This window comes from Balaenoptera ricei, chromosome 11 (genome assembly GCF_028023285.1).
Source record: "Balaenoptera ricei isolate mBalRic1 chromosome 11, mBalRic1.hap2, whole genome shotgun sequence".
Taxonomy (NCBI): domain Eukaryota; kingdom Metazoa; phylum Chordata; class Mammalia; order Artiodactyla; family Balaenopteridae; genus Balaenoptera; species Balaenoptera ricei.
In genome coordinates, this window is record NC_082649.1 from 33,906,935 (window position 1) to 33,932,496 (window position 25,562).

The 25,562-nt window shown below is 53.4% G+C and overlaps 1 protein-coding gene across 1 annotated transcript; it reads left to right on the plus strand.

Annotated features, from left to right (window-relative positions):
* Positions 1-16,380: 16,380 nt before the first annotated feature.
* Positions 16,381-24,905, plus strand: PGC (progastricsin). Its single transcript, XM_059937457.1, has 9 exons — positions 16,381-16,439; positions 18,387-18,537; positions 18,949-19,066; positions 20,028-20,146; positions 20,790-20,989; positions 22,163-22,285; positions 22,860-23,007; positions 23,792-23,890; positions 24,645-24,905. The coding sequence occupies exons 1-9, from the start codon at positions 16,381-16,383 to the stop codon at positions 24,798-24,800; spliced, it is 1,173 nt and encodes a 390-aa protein (XP_059793440.1). The 3' UTR covers positions 24,801-24,905.
* The last annotated feature ends 657 nt before the right edge of the window (positions 24,906-25,562 follow it).

Consider the following 25,562-nt stretch of genomic DNA (forward strand, 5'->3'; position numbering starts at 1 on the left):
CCAAGATCTTTCCTTTTGAGCTCCTTTCCTCTTGGGATGAAAGGTCCTGGGGAATCTATCAATGTATTGCTATATCAGGGTTGGGGTGGGGGACCCCATGCACGGTCATGCAAGTACAGTGGCCTTGATTTCCCAAGCCACCGTTAGACATAGCAGGTCCAAGTTTCAAAATCTGGGTCATGGGCGCTGAGTCCTGACAAAGCCCCACCTCCCCAGATCTCACTGTCTAGTTGGAGAAGCGAGGCTCACACAAGACAGGATTACAGACCACGTGCCTGTGCCATTTGAAATCTGTGTGACCTCAGACAGATCACTCAGCCTCTCTGAACCTGTTTCCTCATTTATTAAGGGAAACTAATAATACCTACCTCCCAACGTTGTTGTGTGGTAAATAAGAAAATGCACATAAAGCGCTCCGTGGGCGCTTGACACAGAGCCCAAGTTTTGCTCTGCTATGGTTGTCATAGCAACAGTCAGTGATGTGGGGAAGCTGGCCATAGGGGGACCATGAAGGGTGGGGAGGATTTGGGGAAGGAATTGGAAGTGTGGGCCCCAGCAATTAAGCTGGGGGAGTGGGGCTGGGAGGAGAGGAGCAGGTGGGGCGGGAGCTAGATGGTCAGGAAAGGAGGAGGTGGAGGTGACTGCACTTGACAGGCTTTGGAACAGCAGGCTGTGTGTCCACATGTGATTGGAGGGGGCAGCTGTGGGGCTCCGACCAGACCAGGTGTGGGCATTTACCTGTCCACTCACTCAACAGATATTTATTGAGTGCCTGTTATATGCCAGGCATGGAGGTGGGTGGGGACACGGCAGCCATAAGGACAAATAAGGCCCTGCCCTCATGAACTTACATTCTACTAAGGGTGAGATGATTAACCAGCTAATTAATTAAATGAACAAGTTAACTTCAGGGAAGACATAACTTTGAAGAAACTGCAGAAGGGGCAATGTGATTGAGTGGAAGGAATGGGCCACATGTCAGAGAAGACCTCGCTGGGGAGGTGGCAGTGGGGGGGAGGTGGCAGTGGGGCAGAGGCCTGAAGAAGGCTGAGTGAACAGCTAAGGGAAGGAAGATCCAGACAAAGGGAACAGCAAGTACGAAGGCCCTGTGGGGTCGGGAAAAGTGACAGGGTCCAAGGAAGGCTGTGCAGCTGGAGAGGGGTGATGGAGGGGGAAGGATCGGGGGAGGACCTAGGACACGCAGGGTTCTATGGGCGAGGGGAGGTGACTGGATTAGCTGTTGGAGGGTTGGGAGCAGAGACTGACTTGAGGTCTAATAGGATGGCTCTGGCTGCTGTGTGGAGGTGGGAGGAGGGGAGGCATGTAGAAAGGGCAGAAGTGGGGAGACCTATAAGGAGGCTACTGCTGTAATCTAGGGGAGAAATGACAGTGGCTGGGAGCCCATTGGTGGCAGTGGGAAAGGAGAGATGAGGACAGATTTGGGATATATTTTGAGGTAGACCCAATGGGACAAGGGAAATGATAGGGGGCGAGGTGTGGGAAAGGAGGTCTCTGAGGTTTGGGACCTGCTCCTTAACCAGGCCCTACAGGGAGGGATGCCTTTTACTGAATGGAAAAGGAATGTGGGGGGAGGAGGGACAGATTTCCTCCCCGTGGGAGACCTGGGAGAATGCCCCTTGACACAGTGACCCATCCCTGGGGCCAGAGGCTAAAAAGCCAGGTCCTCAGACACCATGACTCAGAGCTGAGGGCTCCACTGTGCGCGCTCCCGGGGCCAGGCCAGGCCTTGCAGAGGCCCACCTTGCTGCTCCCGCACCTGTGATTCTGTGTCTTTTCTCTGCCGGACCTGCGACCAGGGGAGATCTGGATGCTGAGCCCCCATCCCACCCCCAGGACTTTGGGAGGTGAGGCTGCAACGATGCAGGTGGGAGGGGGCACTACTGTCCAGAGCAGGCCTGGGGGATCTCAGCACACAGAGGGTGGCCCATGTAGGCAGACAGAGCCCGGAGGACAAGCCACTAGAGGCTGGGGCCAGCACTGAGCAGTGGTGACACCTTATCCTACAAAGGGACAAAGGTGAGACCCTCAGAAATCCTCCTGGAGTCTCTGGATCACGGTCTCAGCTTCCTACAATCTGGGCCGGGTGTGGGGAGTATGCCTGGACTTGGCAGAAAGCTGGGCCAAGGTCAGCCAGACCCCTTCCAGACATGCTCAGAATCTGGAAAAGGGGATGTTCAGCCAGGAAAGCAATAGGGGTGGCTTTGGGGAGTGTCCAGGCCTCTGGATCCTTCCTCTCCTCCATCCCTGCTGGGTGCGTGAGGACCCCCTGAGGTTTTGGGTTTCCCTGTACAGTGGGCATGCGGAGCCAAGCCCTCCAGATGCCAGGATGTGGGGGAGAGTTGGGGTGGCTGCCGGTACCTGCCCGAGGTTGCCTGTCCCCAGCTCCCTGTCCTGAATCCCTGGCCCCCTCCTTGCCCCAGGTGTCCCCCACAAGGAGCCCTGAGCAGAGGGAAAGGCCAGGCAGGCTCCACGCTGCCACTCACAGGCCCACCTCTCCAAAACCCAAACTAGATGGGCTGGGATCTGGGCTGGGGCCAGCTCTGGCTCCACAGTCCTGGGACCATAACCGCGTCTATCTGAGGCCCACTTAGGGGCTGTGGGATGGGAGAGGTGACGGAGCTTCCTGGGTCCATTATCAGTGTTTGGTTTGGGACTTTTGGAACAGACCCAGTTCCTGCTCCTTATCCAGGCCCTGCTGATTAGATTCTCTGGCCTTTGATATGCCTCAATCTGGGACACAGGACTCCCCTTCCTGCTACCCAATCCCCAAACCCCAGCACTCCCCACCCACGGAGACCTGGTCTGTGGCCAAGGCCAGCTCCATCCAAATAACCTCTCCCCATGGACTGCCCAGCACCCTGCTGCCCTCACCTGGCCCCCGCAAGGTCTCAGGAGGACATGGGGCACAGGAGCACGGGTTGCTGGCCCCTTTGGACAGGTCTGGGGACTTAAAGGGGAGACTGGTCAAGAACAGCAGAGAGTCTCTGGAAGTTTCCAGCCCCTACTGTCAAGTGGGCCACTCTCTCTGGGGGAGGAATTGAGGGAGGCGGTGCAGATCCATGGGGTGACCCCATGAACAGGGTAGTCAGGTCTGGCCTGAGGTTGACTGTCTTACGCTAAAGCCAGACCCCTTGTCCTCATTTCTGCCCTGGGAGATGCAGTTGCACGGAGGGGCTTTCCCTGGTCCAGATGCTGCACTGAGAGGAGGTCCTGGGCTTACCTCTCAGCAAGGGCTTAGAGGGGACATGGCCAGTTGGGAGGGGAAGCGGGGAGGAAGGCAGGGAGAAGGAGGGAGGCAAGAAGGAGGAGGGAAAAAGAGGAGAAGGGAGGATCACGTGGAGGAAGAGGTGGAAGAGGGGGAAAGGAAGGGGAGGACAAGGGACAGGGTGGAGGAGGATCATAGGAGAGTTTCCTTGTTGCCCAGCTTAGAGGAAGGTGTGTCTGGGCACACGCGGAGACACACACAGCTGCCTCTGGGGGAGCCAGAGCTCGTGCGCAGCCCGGGCCTGGATGTGAGCAGGGAGACGGGCAAGCGCGTCCCTGAATATGTATGTGTGTTTGTACGTGTACATCCCAGACAGTGTGAGCGTGGGACCCTTTCAGCATCTTGCATCATGAGCCAGGACACACATGCATACACACAGACACACACACACACAGACAGATACAGACACACAGACACAGACACATACACACAGACACACACACACACACACATACACACACACACACAAGCACTGCATAGCCATGTTGTCTGAATGGCACTCTGATTTATTCTATTCCAGTCAATGGCATTTAAAAAAGAGCCCTTGGGCTTCCCTGGTGGCGCAGTGGTTAAGTATCCACCTGCCAATGCAGGGGACACGGGTTCGAGCCCTGGTCAGAGAAGATCCCACATGCCACGGAGCAACTAAGCCAGTGCGCCACAACTACTAAGCCTGCGCTCTAGAGCCCTCGAGCCACAACTACTGAGCCCATGTGACACAACTACTGAAGCCCTCACACCTAGAGCCCATGCTCCACAACAAGAGAAGCCACCGCAATGAGAAGCCCACGCGCCACAACGAAGAGTAGCCCCCGCTCACTGCAACTAGAGAAAGCCTGCATGCAGCAACGAAGACCCAACACAGCCAAAAATAAATAAATAAAATAAATAAATTTATTAAAAAAATAAAAATAAAAAAGAGCCCTCTTCAGAATCTACCAGATTGACTTCACCATCAGCTAACGGGATGAGACCCTCGGTTTGAACGGCACTTTGCTGAGCGGGTCTGCACATGGATAGACTGGGCACAGGGGATGCTCGGTGATGACCTGTGACGCGTAGCGAGGCCTGGTGGCCCCTTGCCCTCTCTCAGGCATCCCAAACGAGGACACTTGGGGCCCTCAGGGCCTCCTTGTACAAGGGCATCACCCAGCAAGGGGTTCCCGAGCCCCACCCAGCTCGCTGGCTCTAAGGGCCACCTTGCAGACTTTCTCCTGAAGCCTCGCCAGGCCTCCATGCCCACCAACAACACAATAAAGACCCTGCCCCACCCCCCATGGGGCCCCCCGCCTGCCCCAGAGGGTGAGCTATAACCCCTTCCCTCAGGGAGCCCTGGTCAGAGGGGAGACGCGGCCCCGCCCTCGGGGAGCCCCGGTCTGAGGGGAGACACAGCCCCCCCACCGGGGAGCCCCCATCTGAGGGGAGACGCAGCCCCATTCTCAGGGAGCCCCGGTCTGAGGGGGGATATACTTGAAGAGACAAGAAAATTGGACAGTCATGTATAAGAGTCCAAGTCAGGCCCTCAGGGAGCTGTTGGAGCCAAAAGGTGGGGTTTAGGTCACTGCAGGGACAAGACAGGGTGATGTGGAAGTGAGGAGAGAGGGAAGGAGCGGGGTCCTGATCTCCATTCCTGTTCCTGACGCTTAGGTACACACACTTCCAGCTCTGTGAGCCCTCCATGGACGGACTCCTCGCCGAGGCCACCGCTTCTGTGCCACACAGGACCCGCATTCTCACAGAGTCCTGGGAGTAGAGCCTCCGTCCTGCTGAGGGAGGCTGCAGGGCCCTGGCCTCCTGAGGGCCACCCCCAGGGGCATTCTCCTCCTGTGGCGGGGCAGATGCAGGGCTTGGCCATCACCAACCAGGGGTTTGGCCTAAGCCAGACGGAGCCGGACACCACCTTTGAAAGCACCTTGATGGGATAAAGGGCCTGGTCTCCTCTTCCATCTCTGCAGTGGGGTTACCACGGGCATGGATGGCTTTTCCAAATGAAGTCTGATTCTAGAGCCCGTGGTCAGCTTCTATCTTACCAGGCAAGAGGACCCCTGCCGCCTGGGAGCTTCTTCTTCTCTCTGCAAATGGTACTGGACAGGGGCTTATGAGACCTGGCCGGAAGCCTCACCCTGAGCCAGGGGCTGTGGAGGTACAAGAGGGCTGACTCAGAGAGTAGGCTCCAGAAATGGGGGTCCAGTCACCCCACAGCTGCCTCCTCCACAGTCTGACTATGTCTCTGGTCTGCAGCTGACAAGATGACATCACCATGGGAGAAGTCTCCTTTGGTAGTGAGACAAGCCAGCTGTACACAGGTGAGGTCTATTGGAGCCCTGTGGTTGCCCAAGTTACTGGCAGATCATCTTCCACGGGTGGGGAGATTCAAATCCTATTCCCCCACTAAGGGAGGAGGCCTGGGGGCTTCCTTTGGGAAAAATGTAGGGCTTCTCCCAGCCCAGGGCAGACCCAGGGACTGCTTTAAGGGAGAGCCTGCATGGAGGCTGGGGGAGGGATGACATGACCTCTGACCTCTAATGATTCCTACAGGTTATCCATAGGGCACCGGCCCACTGACTGGTGCTCCCAGGGCTGCCTGGTTGTCATGGACACAGGCAACTCCCTCATCATTGTCCCTGAGCAGATCTGTGGTCAGCTGACACAGCTCATTGGGGTCCCAGGGAACAGCCGAGGAGAGGGAGGCACACCAACCCACTGTCACTGGGAAGTCAAAGGACTCTCACCTGAGGCGCTCCTTCCAAATTCCCTGAGGGTGTGCATGTCATTTCCCTGCCAGCTGCTTCATGCCAGGTGCAGCGGGATCTCCCTGTCCTGCCTCCTCCCTGCCCCCTCTCCCTCAAAGGCTCCCCTAGCAACAGCCCTTGCTCGTACTTCTGCCCTACTGGCTTGGACTCCATCTTGGTGCCTGATTCACTGGGGCATTCATCTGGGGTGGGGACATATCTGCAGTTGTTGGGGAGAGGAAGGTTGGGAGGTTGAGGGACCAAGGAGGAAGGATTTGGGTGCAGGATGGATTTCCGGGCTGTGAGACCAGCCACCTCTGTCCCCGGAGCCCTGGGGGAGCAGATTCTGACCACCTGTCTCTGCATCCTTTATCATTTCTCCAGTTTGTCACCAACTACAGCAGTGGCCAGAGCCCACTCATCAGTCCCTTCACCATCAGGGCATCCACTTTCTCTGCTGGGCCCTCAGCACGTCATCTCTACGATTCTCCCCATCTCTCTCTCGCTTCTCCTTCATACCTGGGCATGGAGGCGGGGAGCCCGTAGAGCTCTTGGGATGTCAGATTTGCATAAGACCTTAAGGATCATCTTACCAACTTCTTCCACAAGCGTAATACCAGGAACCACCATTTATCCAGAACTTTCTGAGATGCCGTATGTGGAGTGGTTGAGGTCCAGTCTGTCTGCATTGGGATCCTTGTTCTGCCACTTCTGAGCCTTGTGACCTTGGGCAAGTCACTGAGCTTCTCTGAGCCTCTATTTCCTCATCTGTAAAATAGGGACAATACAGTGTTTACCTTATGAGTAAGGTCCTGGTGAGATTAAACAGACTGGTAGAATTAGAGCGATTAGAAGAGGGCCAGGCACACGCTGAGCACCCTGTAAGTGCTGGTGGCTATTCCTGGTTCAGATGCTGAGCCGAGGCTCTGTGTGTATTTGCTCTTCAAATCCTCCTGATAATCCTGGAAGTGGGTACCACTATCACCCCAACAGGTGATGATCAGCCCCTTCTTCAACCTGAGACTTGGCCCTTACCATGTGTGGGTGGTCCCCATTCCATTTGTCCAAGAGGGATGGTGGTCACGGGGTCCTCTTTAGATTATTCAAACCTCCAAATGTGGTGGGCCAGGCCCTGCTTCTCTCCCAGCCTTTCACCCTGCTCCTATCTAACAAATATGCATGGAGTATCCTCTGGATCTCCTCTTCGGGGGACACAAAGGAGGGAGGAGACACCACCCTGCTCTCTGAACACTTGTGATTGTTTATGTGACAGATGACAGCTGAGAGTGGAAGACTGTGTGTATGTGTGCGCACACATGTGCTCAATGCCATAGAGATCAGTGTTTTTCAAATCGCAGCTCACAGCGCATTAGAAATCAGTTCAGTTGATTGGAACCAGCACTTGAGAAACAATTAAATAGAATAGGAAAATTGGGTGCATCCCATGTACTATGGACTAGAATTTTTATTGGGGGGGGTGAAGCTTTTGTTTTCATTAGACGTTGTATGTATGTGTATATAAGGTTATGATGTAAAATATATTTCTAGGGGTTTCCTTGGTGGCACAGTGGTTAAGAATCCGCCTGCCAATGCAGGGGACGTGGGTTCGAGCCCTGGTCCGGGAAGATCCCACATGCCGCGGAGCAACTAAGCCCGTGCGCCACAACTACTGAGCCTGCGCTCTGGAGCCCGTGAGCCACAGCTACTGAAGCCCGCGTGCCTAGAGCCTGTGCTCCGCAGCAAGAGAGGTCACCGCAATGAGAAGCCCGTGCACCGCAACGGAGAGTAGCCCCCGCTCGCTGCAACTAGAGAGAGCCCACGCCCAGCAACGAAGACCCAACACAGCCAAAAATAAATAAATAAAATAAATAAATTAAAAAAAAAATATATATATATATATTTCTAACTGTGGATTGTGGTTTTAAAAAAGCCTGAAAGCCTCAGGTCTGGTGGTTGGGCCTCTGCCCCCTTCAGGGGACCCCTCTCACTGCTATACTCCAGCCTCACTGGCCCCATCACTTCCTCTTTCCTACCTCAGGCCCTTTGCAGGTGCTATTTTGCCTGCCAGAAATGTTCTTTTCTCACTCTCTTCACCTGCTTAACTTGTATTCATCATGCAGAACACAGCAATGGGTCATATTATCTCCCTCCCTCAACTGATGAGAAACTGAAGCTCAGAGAGGTTAAGTGACTTGCTCAATGTCACAAAGCCAGGCAGGGGTGGGCTGGGATTTGAACCCAGGCTTCTCTGATTTCAGAGCTCAGGTTCTTTCCTTAACCCGTGAGACTTGCCTACTGACAGCTTCACTTCTTTTCCTCTGGGTCAGTGCAGCAACGGCCTCATGGGGTTTCAGCCCACATTCCTGCTCTCAGAGTGCAGCCAGCCCCCATGGCTCCCTGAAAACGTCTTCCTGAGGGTCTGCTACTCCATCTCTGACGTGGGCAACGACAAGGTGGGCCTGGCTGCTGCTGTATAGACCGGCTCTGCCTTATCTTCCTGGTCAGAGGCACACCCTCTGGGTCTCTGGGTCTCACGGAAGTTGGGGAGCCCCCATTTTCACTCACTCTAGCCAAACTCTGCTCCTCAGGGCTGAGAGCTGGGAGACCCCAAATAAAGCAGCTGTAGGCTCTGGCTTTGGGGAACAAGGTGGCTGGCTGGGGAGTTAAATAGGGGGGTGAGATTAGTTCGACTTTCATGCCCACTCAATACAGGTCATTGGGTCCCAAATCGAGTCATTCAAATACCACCCTCATGATCTCTGCACTATCTGGGTGTGGCCCCCGGTTAGAATCCGCTGACGTGGGGGGGTGGGGCAGAGGCCTGGTCAGGTTTCCCTGCCAGCGCTCTGGCTTGTGCAAGGCGCCATTTCTGGAGATGTGGGACAGTAGTTTGGGAGGACGTTGAGCTGGCAGTGTGGACAGAGCCACAGACATGGAGCCCCCACTTTGGCAGGACGGCTGACCCTGTGCTCACAGCTGTCCTGCCTGTCAAGTGGAGAAGGCCACCTCTGGGCAGTGCCTTGGTGGGGGGACAGGCTGGGAGTTCCTGGCTGGATTTCACATCTAGGAGACTGTCCCTCCCCATGGGGCCCAGGGCTGGGGAGGTGGAGGGAGAGGAGAAATCGAACACCTAGACTCTAGGGCTGGGGGCCCTGGGGTCCTCAGGTAACTGAGGTTCTGCCCCTCCCCGCAGTGGCCAGCCTAGGAGACTAACTCCTCGGTGACAAGGATTTCAGGCTGTAATTCTGCTGCTTCCTGACATTCCTAGGTTAGGAGGATGTCACAAACACCCCTAGTCCGTGAAATCAAGGGTGTGATGTGTCCAATATGTATCTGTGTTAAAATATATGATAATAAATACACAGCTATGTGGAAAAGACATGTTCATCCTCGTTGCACCTGAAATCATCTCTGCTTCTCTACTCTTGTGGACAATGTTAGCCCGGGTGAAGGTGCACTGCCCACATCAGTCCGGGACTCCCTGAGCTGGGGCTGCCTCTTCCCTTCATCTTTGGTTGGGGGGGTGTCTCTGAGGACAGGTGTTCTGTCTCCTTGCTCCTTTTCCTTCTCCTCCTCCTCTTTTTTTTTTTTTTTCTTTTTGGTTGCGCTGTGAGGCTTGTGGGATCTTGGTTCCCCAAGCAGGGATAGAACCTGAACCCTTGGCAGTGAAAGCGCAAGAGTCCTAACCACTGGACACCAGGGAATTCCCTTCCTTCTTTTTAAAATGTGACTTTAGGGACTTCCCTGGTGGCGCAGTGGTTAAGAATCCACCTGCCAATGCAGGGGACACAGGTTCGATTCCTTGTTCCGGGAAGATCCCACATGCCGCAGAGCAACTAAGCCCGTGAGCCACAACTACTGAGCCCACGAGCCACAACTACTGAAGCCCATGCACCTACAGCCCGTGCTCTGCAACAACAGAAGCCACTGCAATGAGAAGCCCACGCACTGCAACGAAGAGTAGCCCCCGCTCGCCGCAACTAGAGAAAGCCTGCGCGCAGCAACAAAGACCCAACACAGCCAAAAATAAAGTAAAATAAATTAAAAAAAAATTTTTTTAACATAAGACTTTTAACTGATGTTTAATACACATAACGTACCGAAAGGTGCACGTATCATGAGTATCCAGTACTGACTTCTCACAGACCCACGTGACCGGAACACAGGTCAAGAAGCAGAACATCATCGGCGCTAACCAGAGGTCCCTTTTCCTCTTCAGCCCCTGTCCCCAGCCCCCTGCGCACTTTAAAGAAAAAGATTCTGACTCAGCTGATAGTTATTGAGGGCTTGCTCTGTGTTAGCACTTTAATAACCATGGTTTTATTGGATTATTCTAGCAACCCTGAGGGGCAGATGATTATCCCTGTTTTACAGTCAGGGAAACTCAGGGTTGAAAGGGTAAGTGAGTTATTGGGGTCAAATGGTCAACAAGTGGTGGAGATTGGTCTCCTAAAGTCAATTCCATGTCACACATCAGCATCACATTCTTAAATATATACAAAGAGAGGTGAATGAAGAGTTTGAAGTAGGGTCCATAGGTCATCAGCAATAAATCTGCATGGACATCTCTGATTGTTTGCCCAGAAACATCCCCTTACTTATTTTGGGGACTTCTCCTGTCTAAAGTCTTCAGAAGGCTTCCTGAGGGAGCTGTCAAATTCTTACAGGGCTCTGCCTGCTGGCCACAGTTGGTTGGTCCAAGAGTGGGCATTTGACCCAAGATGGGCTAATCAGAGAGCTTTCTTGGGAATTTTGGTTTCATTCTTCCTCTGGAAATGTAAAACTCGGATTCTGGTGGTCAGTTATGTGGAGAAAGGCAGCCTACAGTGAGAGAGAGAGAGAGAGAGAGAGAGAGAGAAAAGGGAAGCAGGAATGAGAAGCAAAGGTCCTGATAATGTTTGGATCCCAGATTTCAGTTGACCCCTGAGGCTCTGCCCCATCCTTCCTCTTCCTGCAGCTGGACTGCAATATATGACTAGCCATCCATCCAGTGCATCCCCCTTTCCACCTAAGGCAGACAAGCAAGCTGCTGTCTTTGAGCAAGGGTACATCAATCAATAGACCAGAGAAAAAACAATCAGCCTGTCTATCCATTTATACACACAGGGATCAATTTCCAGCTGTTTGAGATACAGACAGATAAAATGGACTCCACTATTGAATGGGGATAAGGTAACCTACCTAGTGGGGTTGTTGTGAGGTTGCCTGATTAAACAAATATAAAGTACCCTGCTTGGCACAACGTCGATGATGGGATATTTTGGTAGGGGAGGAAGAGTCCATTTCAAAACCTTGAACCTAGCTCTTCCTTACAGCAGAGTTCTAATTAATAAATGTAGAAGGGATGATGGACATAGAAAAGCACCATTAGGCAAGCACCACCATAATGACTGTTGCAAGCAAGGACCAATAACAGATGTTAAAATTGGTGCGCAGAAGAATGATGAAAAACAGGAGACTGGCGTAGTCTCAAAGTGTCTCCCCAGAAGATACTTATTAATTATCAAGGGAAAGATAGTTCCTGTACAGTAGAGAAATGTGGTAGACCTCACCTTAACCAAGTAATTAAGGTTAAATCACCAGCAATGAGACCCATCCATATCAGATGCCTCCTGATATCATGCACTGAGAAGGACATATCACCTCTGTGGCTTCTGCTCCAAAATGCATGCCATCCATGAGAAAACATCAGAATAACCTAAACTGAGGGACATTCTACAAAATAACTGCTCAGCACTTTTTAGAAGTAGCGAGGTCATAAAAGACAAAAACAAAACAAAAAAAACAAAAAAAAAACCAAGGAACTGTCACAGATTGGAGAAGACTAAGACATGAAAATTAATGTGATGTGGGGACCTAGATTGGATCCTGAATCAGAAAAAGGACATTAGTGGGAAAACTGGTGAAATTCAAATAAGGTCTATAAATTGGTTAATAGTATTAGATCAGGGTTAATTTCCTGGGTTTGATCATTGTACTATGGTTATGATGTAAGATGTTAACATTAGGGAATTCTGGATGAAAGGTGTACAGGCACTCTCTGTACTATGTAACTTTTCTGTAATTCAAAAATTATATCAAAAGAAAAAGAAAAAAAAAGCATAAATCCTTGAACTTGAAAAAAAACCCTCCATTCCAGTTTGCCCCCAATAAGTTTGATTAAACCAATATAATGGTGTAAGTATAAAACACACAAAATTTAAGGAAAAAACTAAAAAGCCAAGATAATAGCCGAAGCCGTAACTAAAATTCATGTAGACAGCTGCCGAAGACTTAAGGTTTATAAAGTACCTGTCCTGGGATCTGAGGTGAGGTCTCTTAGCTCTGCAAACTTAATTCAGGGGTTAGAATACACAGTGAAACTCAGATCCCTAGTCCAATCTCACACCCACTGCAAGAGACCCCACTTCCAGGATTCCTCAAAATGTGCTCCTTTAGCCTCTGTTTGAATGATGCTGATAACGAGGAGCTCACTACTCTCTTTCTTTGGTTGATGTTTATTTAGTGCCCAATTACTATTGATAGAAATGAGAAATTAGAATCAACCCAAATGAACAGGGCTAAGTAATGCTACTACCAAGATGATAGAGCACTGTACAGCCACCAAGAGTGATAAGAATGTGGCCTGTCTCAATTCATGGAAGTGTGTATATAGTAATCTTCAGTAACAAGAACAGAACAGAAGTAGTATTTACACACTGATTACAGCTACGTTAAAATCTCAGTGTGTACATTAGGAGCTAGAATATAATTTTGTAATTTAGAATGGTGCAAATAATTGTAGTTTCATGTCACTTTGATTTTTTAAAAAGTAGTATATGTACAGAATTTAAATGAAATTTAGTATCCAGAATTAAAAAAAAAAATCCTCCATTAAAGGACTCAGGGATTGTCATATCAAAATTGAGAATGGGTGTATGAACACTAGATTGGGAAGGATCCTGAGGCCATGTCTCAGCACCATGAAAGAGAGTGATCTGTTTGATTAGCGATGTCTGCCATGGGTGAAGGATTAGCAGTGGCAGTGTGCATGCTAGTAGCTGCCATCTCTTCTTGAGACACTCCCAACAATCAGTGTCACTTTTGTAGTCACTCTGAAAGGTGAATGAGCTGTTTAAGGAGCCAGGTGAGGGAAAAGACCTTTTCTTTTAGTTACAAGTGATAGGATTTGGGGCAAGTCACTGGGATATAAGACAGTATGAAATAAATACCATAAGGGGAGGAAAAGCAAAGTCCTCCACAATAGGGGCCAGTTTGAGGGTAGGTGGGCACAGTAGGGAAGGCTTTATGGCCTTTGTACTGGGTCTTGAAGGATGAGGAGATTTTGCAGGTGGAGATGCTGGGAAGGGTATTGCAGATGGAGACCACAGCATGGATAAAGGCACGGTGGTTGGAAAATAACAGGCCTCCTGGGAGAAAGCAGGGAGATTGCTATGGCTGGAGCACAGAGCATGTGTAGGTTAGTAGTGGAAGATGAGTGTGGAAATGCAGGAAGGGGCCAGCCTGAGTGTGTCCTCAAGGTCAGGGTGATGAGTTTGGATTTTATTTATTTAGCCACAGGGAGCCTTTGATGAGTTTTGAGGCAGGTGGTGCTTAGACGGAGAGGAGACCAGAGGGTGATGAGAAAATGCCTCTTTCCTGGGAAACCATCACTATGAGAGGACTCCAGGCCCTGGATTTTGACACGATCCCTTTAGAGTGTGGGGTGGAAATCAGAGCACTGGGATAATGGGGTGTGGGAGATATAACCAAGACCCATTGAGAACAATCCCATGGGCTCCAACTAGTGTTCAGGATTTCCTGAGCTCTGGGCCAAGCGCAGGGAGGTGGAAGCCACAATCTCTGCCTTCTAGGAGTTTCTAGTCTATGGAGTGAGGAAACGTACACCAGGAGACAACTGGAGACCAATCCTAGACAGTGTGTGATCTGGCACTAAGGGGAGGGCACCAGCTGGGTGTGCAGTGTTTAGGGGTAGAAGATGAACTTGGTGGGCAGCCAGTGGGTCAGGCTTACTGGGGCTCCTGTCCTTGGTGGGAGGTAGCCCTGGATGACTTCTAAAGTGTCCTCAGACTCTGTACATGCCTGGCTCTAGGAGGAGAGGTCCTGAAGGATGGGCAGAACTTGGACATGTAGAAGGAAGAGAAATGGGCTTTCCAGGAAGGGGGGGCTGGGTGGTGGCGGGGCAGCCAGGGCAGACAAGGACTTAGGATGTATGGGGACACCGAGGGGACTGACTGAGCTGTCAGGTCAGGTTGGGTAGGCAGGGCAGCAAAGCCCCAGGGCCTGGTTGCCAAGCAGGGTACCCTGGCTCGATGCAGTAGGCCAGGGATACTCAGAAGGGATGTGGTATGACTGGGGTTTGGGGACAGTTAGCCCACAGCCATCAGACTCCTTGGGTCCCGCCAGATAAGGAAAGGGTCCCTGGAGAGCCATGTTGTGGAGTCTGGTTGGCCTCACAAGACTTAGGGGACCCCATGGATTCTGCTATATTCACAGGATGTGGCAAGATTCCAAGGATCCTATGAGTTTCTTTTGCCTGATCTTCCAAACCTGCGATTCCCCCACCCCAGGGAAAGCACTCCCTCCTTACCTTGCCTCCCACTCCAGTGTCCCTGGAGACTGCAGGGAGGAGTGGGAGCTGATTTGGCCTTGAGACACAGCCAGGCAGGTACCTCCCTCTCTGTGCCAGGCCCGGGTGGACCTCTAGTGCCCTCCCTCCCTTCCTCCATCCAGGGCCAGGGGAGACTCCAGGGCTCTGGCCGGGCAGTGGGTGGAGGTGGCCAGAGTGGAAAGTCCCCACGGGCTGGATTATATCGGTGTTTGGCAGGCCGGGTCTTGGCCTTCTGCCTGGGGCTCAAGAGCCTGACAAATCTGTTTGGAGCCCTGAGTGAGGGGTGAGGTGGCAGAGAGGGTACTGGTGTGGGGACTTTTTCCACTCACCCCAGAATGGAGAGTTCTCTAGTGCCAGGTTGGCGGGAGCTGGGCCAGCTCCAGGTCACCTCAGGCAATGAGAAGCTTGTAGCTGGGAAGCAGGCAGGACCCGGAGATGAGGGACAGAGGACAAGACAGATCAGGCTCGGGAGCAGGAACGAGGACAGACGAGAGCTGGGGAAGAGGATAATGGGGGACACAGGTGTTTTAGGACAACTAAAGACATGGGCAGGGACTTCCCTCGTGGTCCAGTGGTTAAGACTCCGTGCTCCCAGGGGGTGTGGGTTTGATCCCTGGTCGGGGGACTAAGATCCCTCATGCCGCACAGTGAGGCAAAAAAAAAAAAAAGACATGGGTAGAGTCTCAATGGAACAGAAGAAGAGAGACAACGAAGAACAGAAGCAGGGGCCGGCATGTCCCCTCCTCCCATGCCCCTGCCCAGGCCTCCTGTTGCTGCAGATCAGTGCCAGTGGCACAACCAGAAGCCAGTGCGGCTTACTCTGTGGGTGTGTCCTGAGTGCTTGCTGAACTATGATGAGAATTTCTCCAAATGTCCTATTTGACCAGGGAAACCTCCAGAGCTGCCGCCAATAGCTCTGACTTCAGCCACTGGCAACCTAGCCCCACCATCTGCATCTGTGCTAACAATACCGCCATCATCACCACCGTCAGCGTCACGCTCGCCACTACCACTATCACTACCATCATCCTAGCTACTGACCCCATCAACCCCCAGACACTCCTAACTGCATCCCCCAAGGGGTTGGGGGTGCTGGAACCAGGACTTAAGCCAGAATCTCTGAGTGCATCGCCTACAGACCAGCGATTCTCAACAATTTTGCTCCCGAAAGGGACATTTGGCAATGCCTGCAGACACTGGTGGTTGTCACAACTGGGGGACTGTTGCTGGCATCTAGTGGGCAGAGGCCAGGGATGCTGCTAAACATCCTACAATGCCGAGGACAGTGTCCACAGCAAAGAGTTTTTTGTTCGAAAGTGTCGAAAGCACTGAGGATGAAAAACCTGCCTATAGATCCTACGGCCCTCACTCTGCCCTCCTCTGGCCCTCACCCTAAAAGGTTTACCTCACACCTCTGGTTCCTGCACAAGAAGTCATATTTGCCGCTCCATCTTACGGCAACTTTGATTTCTTATCGCTCGCACCTCCTGGCCTCCACTGCTTGTACTGAAAAGTCAATAAGATGAAAAGTCCTTTGCAGCCACCCTCACAAGGGAAAACACACAGAAACAACTGATATGTGGAGCCCAGGGTACGCCCGGGATTGAGGTCATGCTGGTGCAGGGCAGGGAGGCAGGGGCTGGGCTGGGTCCTCGGGGTATAAAGGAGGAAGGAGTGTTCAGGCCTTCACTCCACTCTGACGCCACAACTCTGAGCTGCTTCTCTGCTGTGGCCAGCTGGGAATCGGCATCATGAAGTGGATGGTGGTGGCCTTGGTCTGCCTCCAGACCTTGGAGGCGGCCGTGATCAAGTGAGTCTGGGGCCTGGCTGCTGGGGCAGGAGCCTGAGCAGCCTTTTTTCTTTTAAATGAACTACCATAGACTGGATGGCTTATAAACAACAGAAATTTATTTCTCAAAGTTCTAGAGGCTGGGAAGTCTAAGATCAAGGTGCCTGTAGATTTGGTGTCTGGCGAGAACCTGCTTCCTAGTTCATATACCCCCATCTTTTTGCTATCCTCACATGTTGGAAGGGACAAGGAAGCTCTCTGGATGATCTGCCTCTGCTCTGGGACTTCTGGACAGGGAAGGCTCCCTGAATCGGTGTAGGATAGGACTCAGCGGTGGGAGGAGATATGGCCTCTGCTTTCAGGGAACTTCCAGTCAAAGGGAGAAGCACCATCCCTTCCCCCACTGATGAGAAAAGATGGATCGGAAACAGGGAGAATAGGGGTGACTACCACCCAAGCAGACGCTGAACGGCCGGTACAATTATTTCTAGATAGGGAGACGTTTGCTAGTATTTTCCTTAAGGCCCCCAACTTATTTGGCAGATGTCAAAATCATCTAAGCAGAAACACCAGTCATGTAATCTCTATACGCTGAGGTGTCAGGGGATAGGGAACGAGGCGGCACAGCTCACAGGACATCAGGACTCCTGGCCTGCCACACTGCCTGCTATTCTACCACTAAAGAGTGATTTTTTGGCGAAGAGATGGCTCCTCTCAGAAACTTCTTTGAATATGCAAATTCTGTAGCTGTGATGGGGTGAAGCAACCATCAGCCTTCATAGCTCAAGGTGAATGGGTTTAGCAGAGAATTTCTGGACAATGAAGGGTCTTGAGGGAATGGGGAAGAGATGGGGAAAGAAGTGAAAGCAGCAGGAATTCTGGAGCCTGGAACAAGGCCTGGGTGGACCCGCAGAGACCCCTAGGCAATGGCAGCAAGCAGGTCTGGGAGGACGTGGGCAGAAACCCGTAATTCAGTACATACAGTTCCAGAGCTGATTTGGGCTCCGGACCACCCAGGCCAAACTCCCCACTGTCCCTGCATCCTGAGAGGAGCATGAATGATCCAGGCCAGACAAGTAGCTGCGGGGCCGAACTAGGACCCTGTCTTCTGAGTCTCCAGTCTAGTGCTCTTCCCCTGGGCCTGTGCTCTGTCACAGCCAGCCGGCACCAGGTGCCTGACAGCCACTGTAGCAGAGGACTCTCTTTGGGGTGAATTTTGCCATCTATGAAACTTTTATTTTATTTTATTTTTTTGGCCACACTGCGCAGCATGTGGGATCTTAGTTCCCTGACCAGGGATCGAACCCGCTCCCACTGCAGTGGAAGTGCAGAGTCTTAACCACTGGACGCCAGGGAAGTCCCTCTGAAACCTTTTTTAAAAATGCACAAATTGGGAATTCCCTGGCAGTCCAGTGGTTAAGGACTCCGCACTTTCACTGCTGAGTGCGCAGGTTCAATCCCTGGTCAGGGAACTAAGATCCCGCAAGCCACACGGCACAGCCAAAAAAAACAAAAACAAAAACAAAACAAAACAGAACAAAAATGTGCAAATCCTACAAAGGGTAATGTCTGAAGTTCCTCTCCCCTGCCTGGGAAAGTGTTTATGGGATATCTGAGAGTGGAGGACCAGGGTGGGATGAGGACCCATGAGATGGGGTGGGGGCACGCATGGGTGAAGGCAGTTGTTTTCTGAATCTCAGAGCAAGTCCTGAGAAGAGTTTTGAAAGAAAGAGAAAGAGAGAGGAAGAAAATGAGAGGCAGAGGGGGAAAGAGCCAGAGAGAACCAGAGATTGAGACAGAGATGGAGAAAGAGGGAGACACACAGACACATACAAGCCGCAGACACAGGGGGACAGAGCGGCAGGGAGCCTGAGGCAAACAGTTAGAGATGGAGAGAGAGAGAGATTGGGATATTAGAGCCTCTGTAGGAAAGAGGGAGGTCCTGCCCTGACCCCAGCCCTCCTGCAGAGTCCCCGTGAAGAAATTAAAGTCCATCCGTGAGACCATGAAGGAGAAGGGGATACTGGAGGACTTCCTGAGGACCCACAAGTACGACCCCGCCCAGAAGTACCGCTTTAATGACTTCAGCGTGGCCTCCGAGCCCATGGACTACATGGACGTGAGTCCTGACCCTCCCCGGGGCTCCCCTCTCCCTGCTGCCAAAGGCGGAGGGCCAGGCCTGGGCTGTGAGCTGCGCCCTTCCTCTCTGCACCTTCCCACCCGGCCCCTGGGCCTGCCCCCGTCTCTCAGACCTGCCAGCCCGGAGACTTCATTGGCGGGCAGAGCACTCAGGGGCCCCTGCTGACCTGGCAGCTGAGTCCACAGAGACCTTTGCAGCTGCCCCGGGCGGGCTTGGACCGAAGGTCTGTGGGTTCTGGGCGAGCGTGGAGGGCAGGCTTGGGCCCCTGCTTCTGGTGCGGGCTGTGGGGCTGGTCACTCTGTCACTCTGTCCGTGGAGGAGGCTGGGCCTGATGGTCCCTGGATCCCGCCAGAGCTAACAGCCTGCCCATGTCCCCCCTCCCCCGCCCAGGCTGCCTACTTTGGTGAGATCAGCATCGGGACCCCACCACAGAACTTCCTGGTCCTTTTTGATACTGGCTCCTCCAACCTGTGGGTGCCCTCTGTCTACTGCCAGAGCCAGGCCTGCAGTGAGTGCTAGGTTGGGCAGGGGAGGGCGGCTGGCAGGGCAGGGCACTGACACCCTCTGGGGAGGGGCCGCACTTCATAAAGATTGCTGGGGAGAGCTTCAGTTCTGGAAAGGACCAGGGACTTGTCCAGGGTCACATGGCACATGCCCAAGCCAGAGGGAAGAAGCTGGCCATGGAGCTGGGTGGCACCTCTGCTTTCCCTGCTCACCAATACATATCCCTTCACCTACTCCAGCCCAGCCCAGCCCACTCCACTCCATTCTGTTTGCTCTGGGCAATGCCATTCCATCCTACTCCACTCTACAACACTCTATCTATGCTACTCCACCCCATGATTTACTAAGTTCTTACTGAGTATCTCAAGGGACACGGGAGAAGGATATAGATGTGGTCCCCTCCCTGTAGTTGTATTTGGAGACAGGAGATGTTCACTTCCTAGGGCTGCCTTGGTCCCTGCCAAAGCCTTGGGGTTTGGGTCTTGACACCTCTAGTCCAGAAGGTCCCTCATTGGCCCCATCCTAGGCTATCTCAGGATCCTGGTGTGGCCAGCTTCTCCTTGGGGTGAGGTGAGCGTCAGGGAACGCACAGATGCCCTGGAGGTTCATTCACTCCTTCATCCAACGAGTAATTTCTCGGCACTCGCCATGTGTCAGGAGATCTGCTGGGGGTCAGGGAGATGAATAGATTCTATATAACCTGCCCATAGGGAGGTCACCATCCTAGGGCATCTCAAGATTCTGTAGGTCAGAGTGGGTTTTGGAGTCAAGGCTGGCCAGTTCTTGTGGGTCTTCCCATGCCAGGAATGTCAGCTGGCCACCACCTGACTCAGTGGCCGTTGGGGGGTGGGGCGTGGGGGAATGCTGAGGCCCCAGGATGTGAGCCCAGGCTGGGAGACAGGTGGGCAGCCCGGCAGGCCTGAGAGTGGGCCAGCCTGACTTCCCAAATTTTCCTTCCCTTGCAGCCAGCCACACCCGCTTCAACCCCAGCCTGTCCTCCACCTACTCCAGCAATGGGCAGACCTTCTCCCTGCAGTATGGCAGTGGCAGCCTCACCGGCTTCTTCGGCTATGACACTCTGACAGTGAGTGATGCTGCCGGCTGCCCCCGTCCCTACCCCCAGATGTGGGGAAGGTAGTCCGGGGCTGTGAGCTGGATTCTAACCTCAAAGTTCTCACAGTCTGATGGGGAGACTTAGATGGAGGCCCTGGAAAACATGGGAAACACCTAGTGCTCTACCGTACAGGCCAGAAAATCAGTACAATAAAGGCTCATCCAGGGACTTCCCTGGTGGTCCAGTGGTTAAGACTCCGTGCTTCCACTGCAGGGGGCATGGGTCTGATTCCTGGTCGGGGAATTAAGATCCCGCATGCCACAAGGCGCAGCCAAAAAAAAAAAAAAAAAAAAAAGCTCATCCATTCACTCATTGAACCCTCACTGCGGGCCATTATGCGCCAGGCACCGAGGGCACCACAATGGTTGTTGCGATGACCTGGTCCTTAAGGAACTTAAAGCCTCGGGAAGAAGAAGGTTGGGGTGGGGAATGCTGCAGCAGTCGAGGATGGCTTCTTGGAAGAGAAAGTGGCTTTTGCAAACGTGTCAAAAAGAGAAGCAGCAGAAACAAAGGAGGGATGAAGAACAGACCCTTGAGGGGTCTGAGGAGGGGGAGCCTGGGGGAGGTGGGTGGAGTTACACTCGTCACCTCCCATCCTCTGTTTCCCCTCCAGGTCCAGGGCATCAAAGTCCCCAACCAGGAGTTCGGCCTGAGCGAGAACGAGCCGGGTACCAATTTCCTCTATGCGAAGTTCGATGGCATCATGGGCATGGCCTACCCTGCCCTGTCCATGGGCAGAGCCACCACCGCCCTGCAGGGCATGCTGCAGGAGGGTGCCCTCACCAGCCCAGTCTTCAGCTTCTACCTCAGCAGGTAAGGAACCACCTGGCGGTCCCCAGCTCCCAGCCCATTGCCCCCGTGGCCCTGGACGGCTGAGGTTCAACACTTTGGGATTTGAAGGCCTCCCAGCAGGCATATTTGGCAGGGCCTTTCCTCCTGGGCTTCTGACTCTTCCTCCTCCCCTCCCCAACCCCTGCATCTGTCCCTGCCCACTCGGCCTCTTCTTTGTATTTCTTGGCCACGACAGTATCTCTCCTTCCTCCGGCTGAACCCTTCTTTGAGCATTGCTACTGCTTCTCCACACCTCTTGGGCTTACCTCCTGCCCAGAGCCCCAGTTAGCTCATTTCCTCCTGACCAAATGTTTTCTACCTGGACACCTCTTTTGTGTAGAAATCTATTGCTTCATCTCCTTTGATCTATTGTTCTAGCCAGGTCCTGGAGTCTTCTGGTCTAGGTCCACCATGAACTCCTAACAAGTTGTTATTCTTACCACAAACACGAGCCAACTCAGTGATTTATGTGGATGGGCCCCGGTGCCAGGCAGTAGGAGGGGTGGGGGGGCGTCGCGTGTGGCCGGTGGGGGGGACCTTCTTTCCTCTCCAGAATTAGACAACTACCTTCTAGAGATAGTCAATATCTACTCTCTGGGGCTTAGTCACTTGAATCTTTCAACCACATTATCCTGTTACGACAGTGGCTGGCCTCTGTTTACAAGTACTCTGAGTTTAGCCTGTAGGAGCTCTGCCCAGTTCCACGCTCGGGTTCGTCTTCTGTCTAACAGGGGAGGCCCTGCCCTCCCCTCCACCTGGGCCCTACCTCCCTCCGATCCCAGCAGAAAAATAACAAGCTGGGCCCGGGTCAGGCTCCCGTGGACACGCTCCACCAGCAGCACGAAGTGAAAGGGAATGGAGAACGTGGTGTGCGGCAGGGTGGGGGGCCAGACGACCAGAGGCTTCCCCAGAGGCAGCGCTTGGTGAAGCAGCAGCACCTGGGAGCCTGAGGCACTGGGAAGTCTGAGCTCCAGTTGGGGGTGGCGGGGGTGGGTGGGTGGGTGGGGGACACAACCTCTTCCCTCAGGGAGCTCCGGTCTGAAGGGAGACACAGCCGTTCCTCAGGGAGCCCCAGTCTGGAGCCAGGGCAGGACCTCTGTTTTCCTGCCTTTTCCACAGCCACTCCCTGACTCACTTTTGCTTTACGTCCTGCAGCCAGCAGGGCTCTCAGGACGGGGGAGCAGTCATCTTCGGGGGTGTGGACAGCAGCCTGTACACGGGGCAGATCTACTGGGCCCCCGTCACCCGGGAGCTGTACTGGCAGATTGGCATTGAGGAGTGAGTCTGTGGTGGGCCCTGGGGGTGTGGGCACTTCCTCGGAGCAGGCTCTGAGGCACTTCATGTCACACACACACATCCGGGCACTGTCGGGTGTCGGGGGGGGGGGACAGAGGACCCCAGAGACCTGCGCCTGCAAAGCCACAGCTGCCCTCAGCTGGGGTTTCAAGGCCCAGGTCGGCCTGGAGAAGGAGGGTGGGGTGGGGACAACATAGGAAGGGGCAGGACTGGGAATCCCAGACAATTTGGACCCTGTAGCCCAACCCTGGGGGCTTAGACATTAGAAAACTGGGGTGTGTGAGGGGGAGGGACTAATTTGCTCAAAGTACTTACAATGAATCAGTAACCCTGGCCTTCAGTGTTTCTAGAACCATCCTTGGAACTCTTTAGAAAGAGATTCCAAGGCCATTTAGGTGGCCTTTGACAGACTTTGGTATGAGGCAGGAGGATGGCTGGATTGACCTCTGCAGAGTCCTTACCTTCCGGAGGTGCACCTTGATTCTGTGGTTGCAGCTCATGCCCTAGCTGCCCTGAGCTGGGAGGTGCTGAGGCCGCCCATCTCCGCACCGTTCAGCTTCCTCATTGGTGACCAGGCCACAGGCTGGTGCTCCCAGGGCTGCCAGGCCATCGTGGACACTGGCACATCTCTGCTCACCGTGCCCCAGCAGTTCATGAGCTCCCTTCTGCAGGCCACAGGGGCCAAGGAGGACCAGTATGGACAGGTGCGTGTGGCGGAGGTGTGCCCCTTCCCTGGGGGAGGCCAGCCAGGGGGCATTTATGGTTTTTCCTGGGAGCACAGGAATAGCCTGATTCTTGGCCTCCCTGCTTCTCGCTGCCCCCAGGCACTGGAGGTGGGGGCCCCAGGATGACTGGGGCTGGGAGCTGGCTGGGGGCCTGAAGGCTGATCCAGGGGAGCCAGATGCTTGTGCTAAAAGGGTGTGGGGAGGTCACTACTAGGCAGAATTTCCTCTGAGCTTCAGCCCCTTAGCAGAAACAGGTTACACACCTGCCGGGCTTTGCAGTAAGAGGGAAATAACTAGACTGTGCTGCCAAGCCCATGAGTGACAAGGGATAACCCTTCAGTCCACAGCTCCCTCACCTCCACAGGGCCATGCTCTCTGCCCCGTGCCCCCTCCTGAGCCCACCAAAGGGTTTGCCTAATTAATGCATTCCCACTAACTTTGGTGGACTGATGGGCCATGCTTTCTACAGACCTGCGTGTTTTAAAAGGACACTTGCAGAGAAGGGGGTGTAGATTTAACCTCTCTCATGGGGGAAATTCAAGCAAGAGTCATGTTCGGGGGTGAGAGAGATGCTCAGGTGCCCCCAGATCCCACCCTCTGCACGTGAGTCCTCCTGTGTAACATGAGCAGTATTGGTGTTGCAGCCTCCAGTCCCAAAGCAGGCTTGGGGCTCAGGCCCGGGTCCGGAGGGGCTGAGGTGATGGGGTTGGCAGGTCCTCTCAGGGGGGAGATGAGGCATCCTGGGCCCTGTTCCTCTCTGCAGTTTCTCGTGGACTGTAGCAACATCCAGAGCCTGCCCACCCTCACGTTCATCATCAATGGTGTGCAGTTCCCTCTGCCGCCCACTTCCTACATCCTCAATGTAAGTCCCGGCCCCTGCAGGCTGAGAGAGTGGGGACACGATCGGGAGGGTGGGGGATGGGGGATGGGGGTGAGGGCTGGGAGGAAGGGGTGGGTAGCCAGAAACGCTGGGTCTCCTTACCTTGCACCATTTCCTGATGCCTTGCAGCATTGATTTCTTTTCCCCATCCATTGATTCTAAACCCCCGTCTCTGGAACGAGGCTATGAAAGAGCAGAGTGCCATCTATTATTAATCATTATTATTAATTAGGGGGGAGGGGCACTGGCTCTTTGTTGATCACTTATGAGAGTCAGCCACGGAGTGAAGCACTTTGTCTACATTTCCCTGATTACTCGTCACAACATTCAATGAGCGAGATACTAATTCTATTTTACAAATAAAAACTTGGAGGTTCAGAGAGTTAAGTAACTGGCCCAAGGCCACATAGCTAGTCGGGGTGAAGCTAAGGTTTGAACCCAAGTTGGTCTGGCTCCAAGACTTTACCGCCAGGCTGACCTGCTCCAAATCAGGAACAGGAGGGAGTCAAGGAGACCCTGCAGAGGGAGGCCTGTTGCAGCCTGCCCTCAGCCACGCCAGAATCCCCCACCAGCCCGGCTCTGGCTCTGGAGGCTCAGTTGGCCTGTGAGCCCTCAAGGGCAGAAACTTTGGCTCACCTGTTTCTGCATCTGTGCTGCTGGCCTGGGGCTCTGGGCTGAGCAGTGCCCCATCACTGTGTGAGCGGATGAATGAGTGTTGCCCTTCTGTGTTGTGCAGAACGACGACAGCTTTTGCATGGTGGGGGTCGAGGCCACCTACCTGCCCTCCCAGAACGGCCAGCCCCTGTGGATCCTTGGGGACGTCTTCCTCAGGTCCTACTACTCCGTCTATGACTTGGGCAACAACAGGGTGGGCTTTGCCACCGCCGCCTAGACTCAGCGCCTGGACGCCCGGGCTCCCTTCTCCCTCTGGGCCTCCCAGGCTACAGGGGGTTCTCTCTGCATTTCCTCTCTGCATGTAGCCTCCCTTCTCTGGACTCTGGACTTTCTCTAACAATAAATCTTTCTTCTCCATATCGGTCAGCCTGTTGTTTCTAGAGGGCAGTTGTGGCCTGTAAGGCAGCCCCTGGTCTCAGACAATGGAGACAATGAGAGTCAGGGGCACATTTGCCTCTGCTGCACCATGTTCTCCCTGAGTTTCTAGGAGGTTTGCAGTGGGTCACTGAGAACCTAAGAGAAATAGGGCACAGGGTAGGGCTTGGAGGTGGGCCCTGCATCCCTCAAAGCTTGGAGTCTGTTCGCAGCTTCTCTCTGGAGAGGGAAGACAGTGGTAGTCGCATGGAAGCAGGGCATTCCTTTGTAATGGACAATCCAAAATGCTCTGCTGACCTAATTTTCCAAACTGCCACCAGAGTTACCCCACACATGTGCACTAGCAGTGTGACTAGGGGTCCAATGTATCCTAAATCTGGGCCTCTTCCTCCTTATCTGTGATCAAGTTTCACTAGGAGCTCTCAGAGTAAGGCTGGATGCCGATACACACTTGTAACAGTCATGGATCCTTTAGGGAGAGATCACCTGATGCCACCAGAACCTAGTAGGTTCTAGGAGGGCTCCAGAAGATCTGGGCTGAGTTAAGCCTATCGTATTTTAACCCAGACCCCTATGTCCCAGGGCTTGTCTTTAAAGAAGGGCT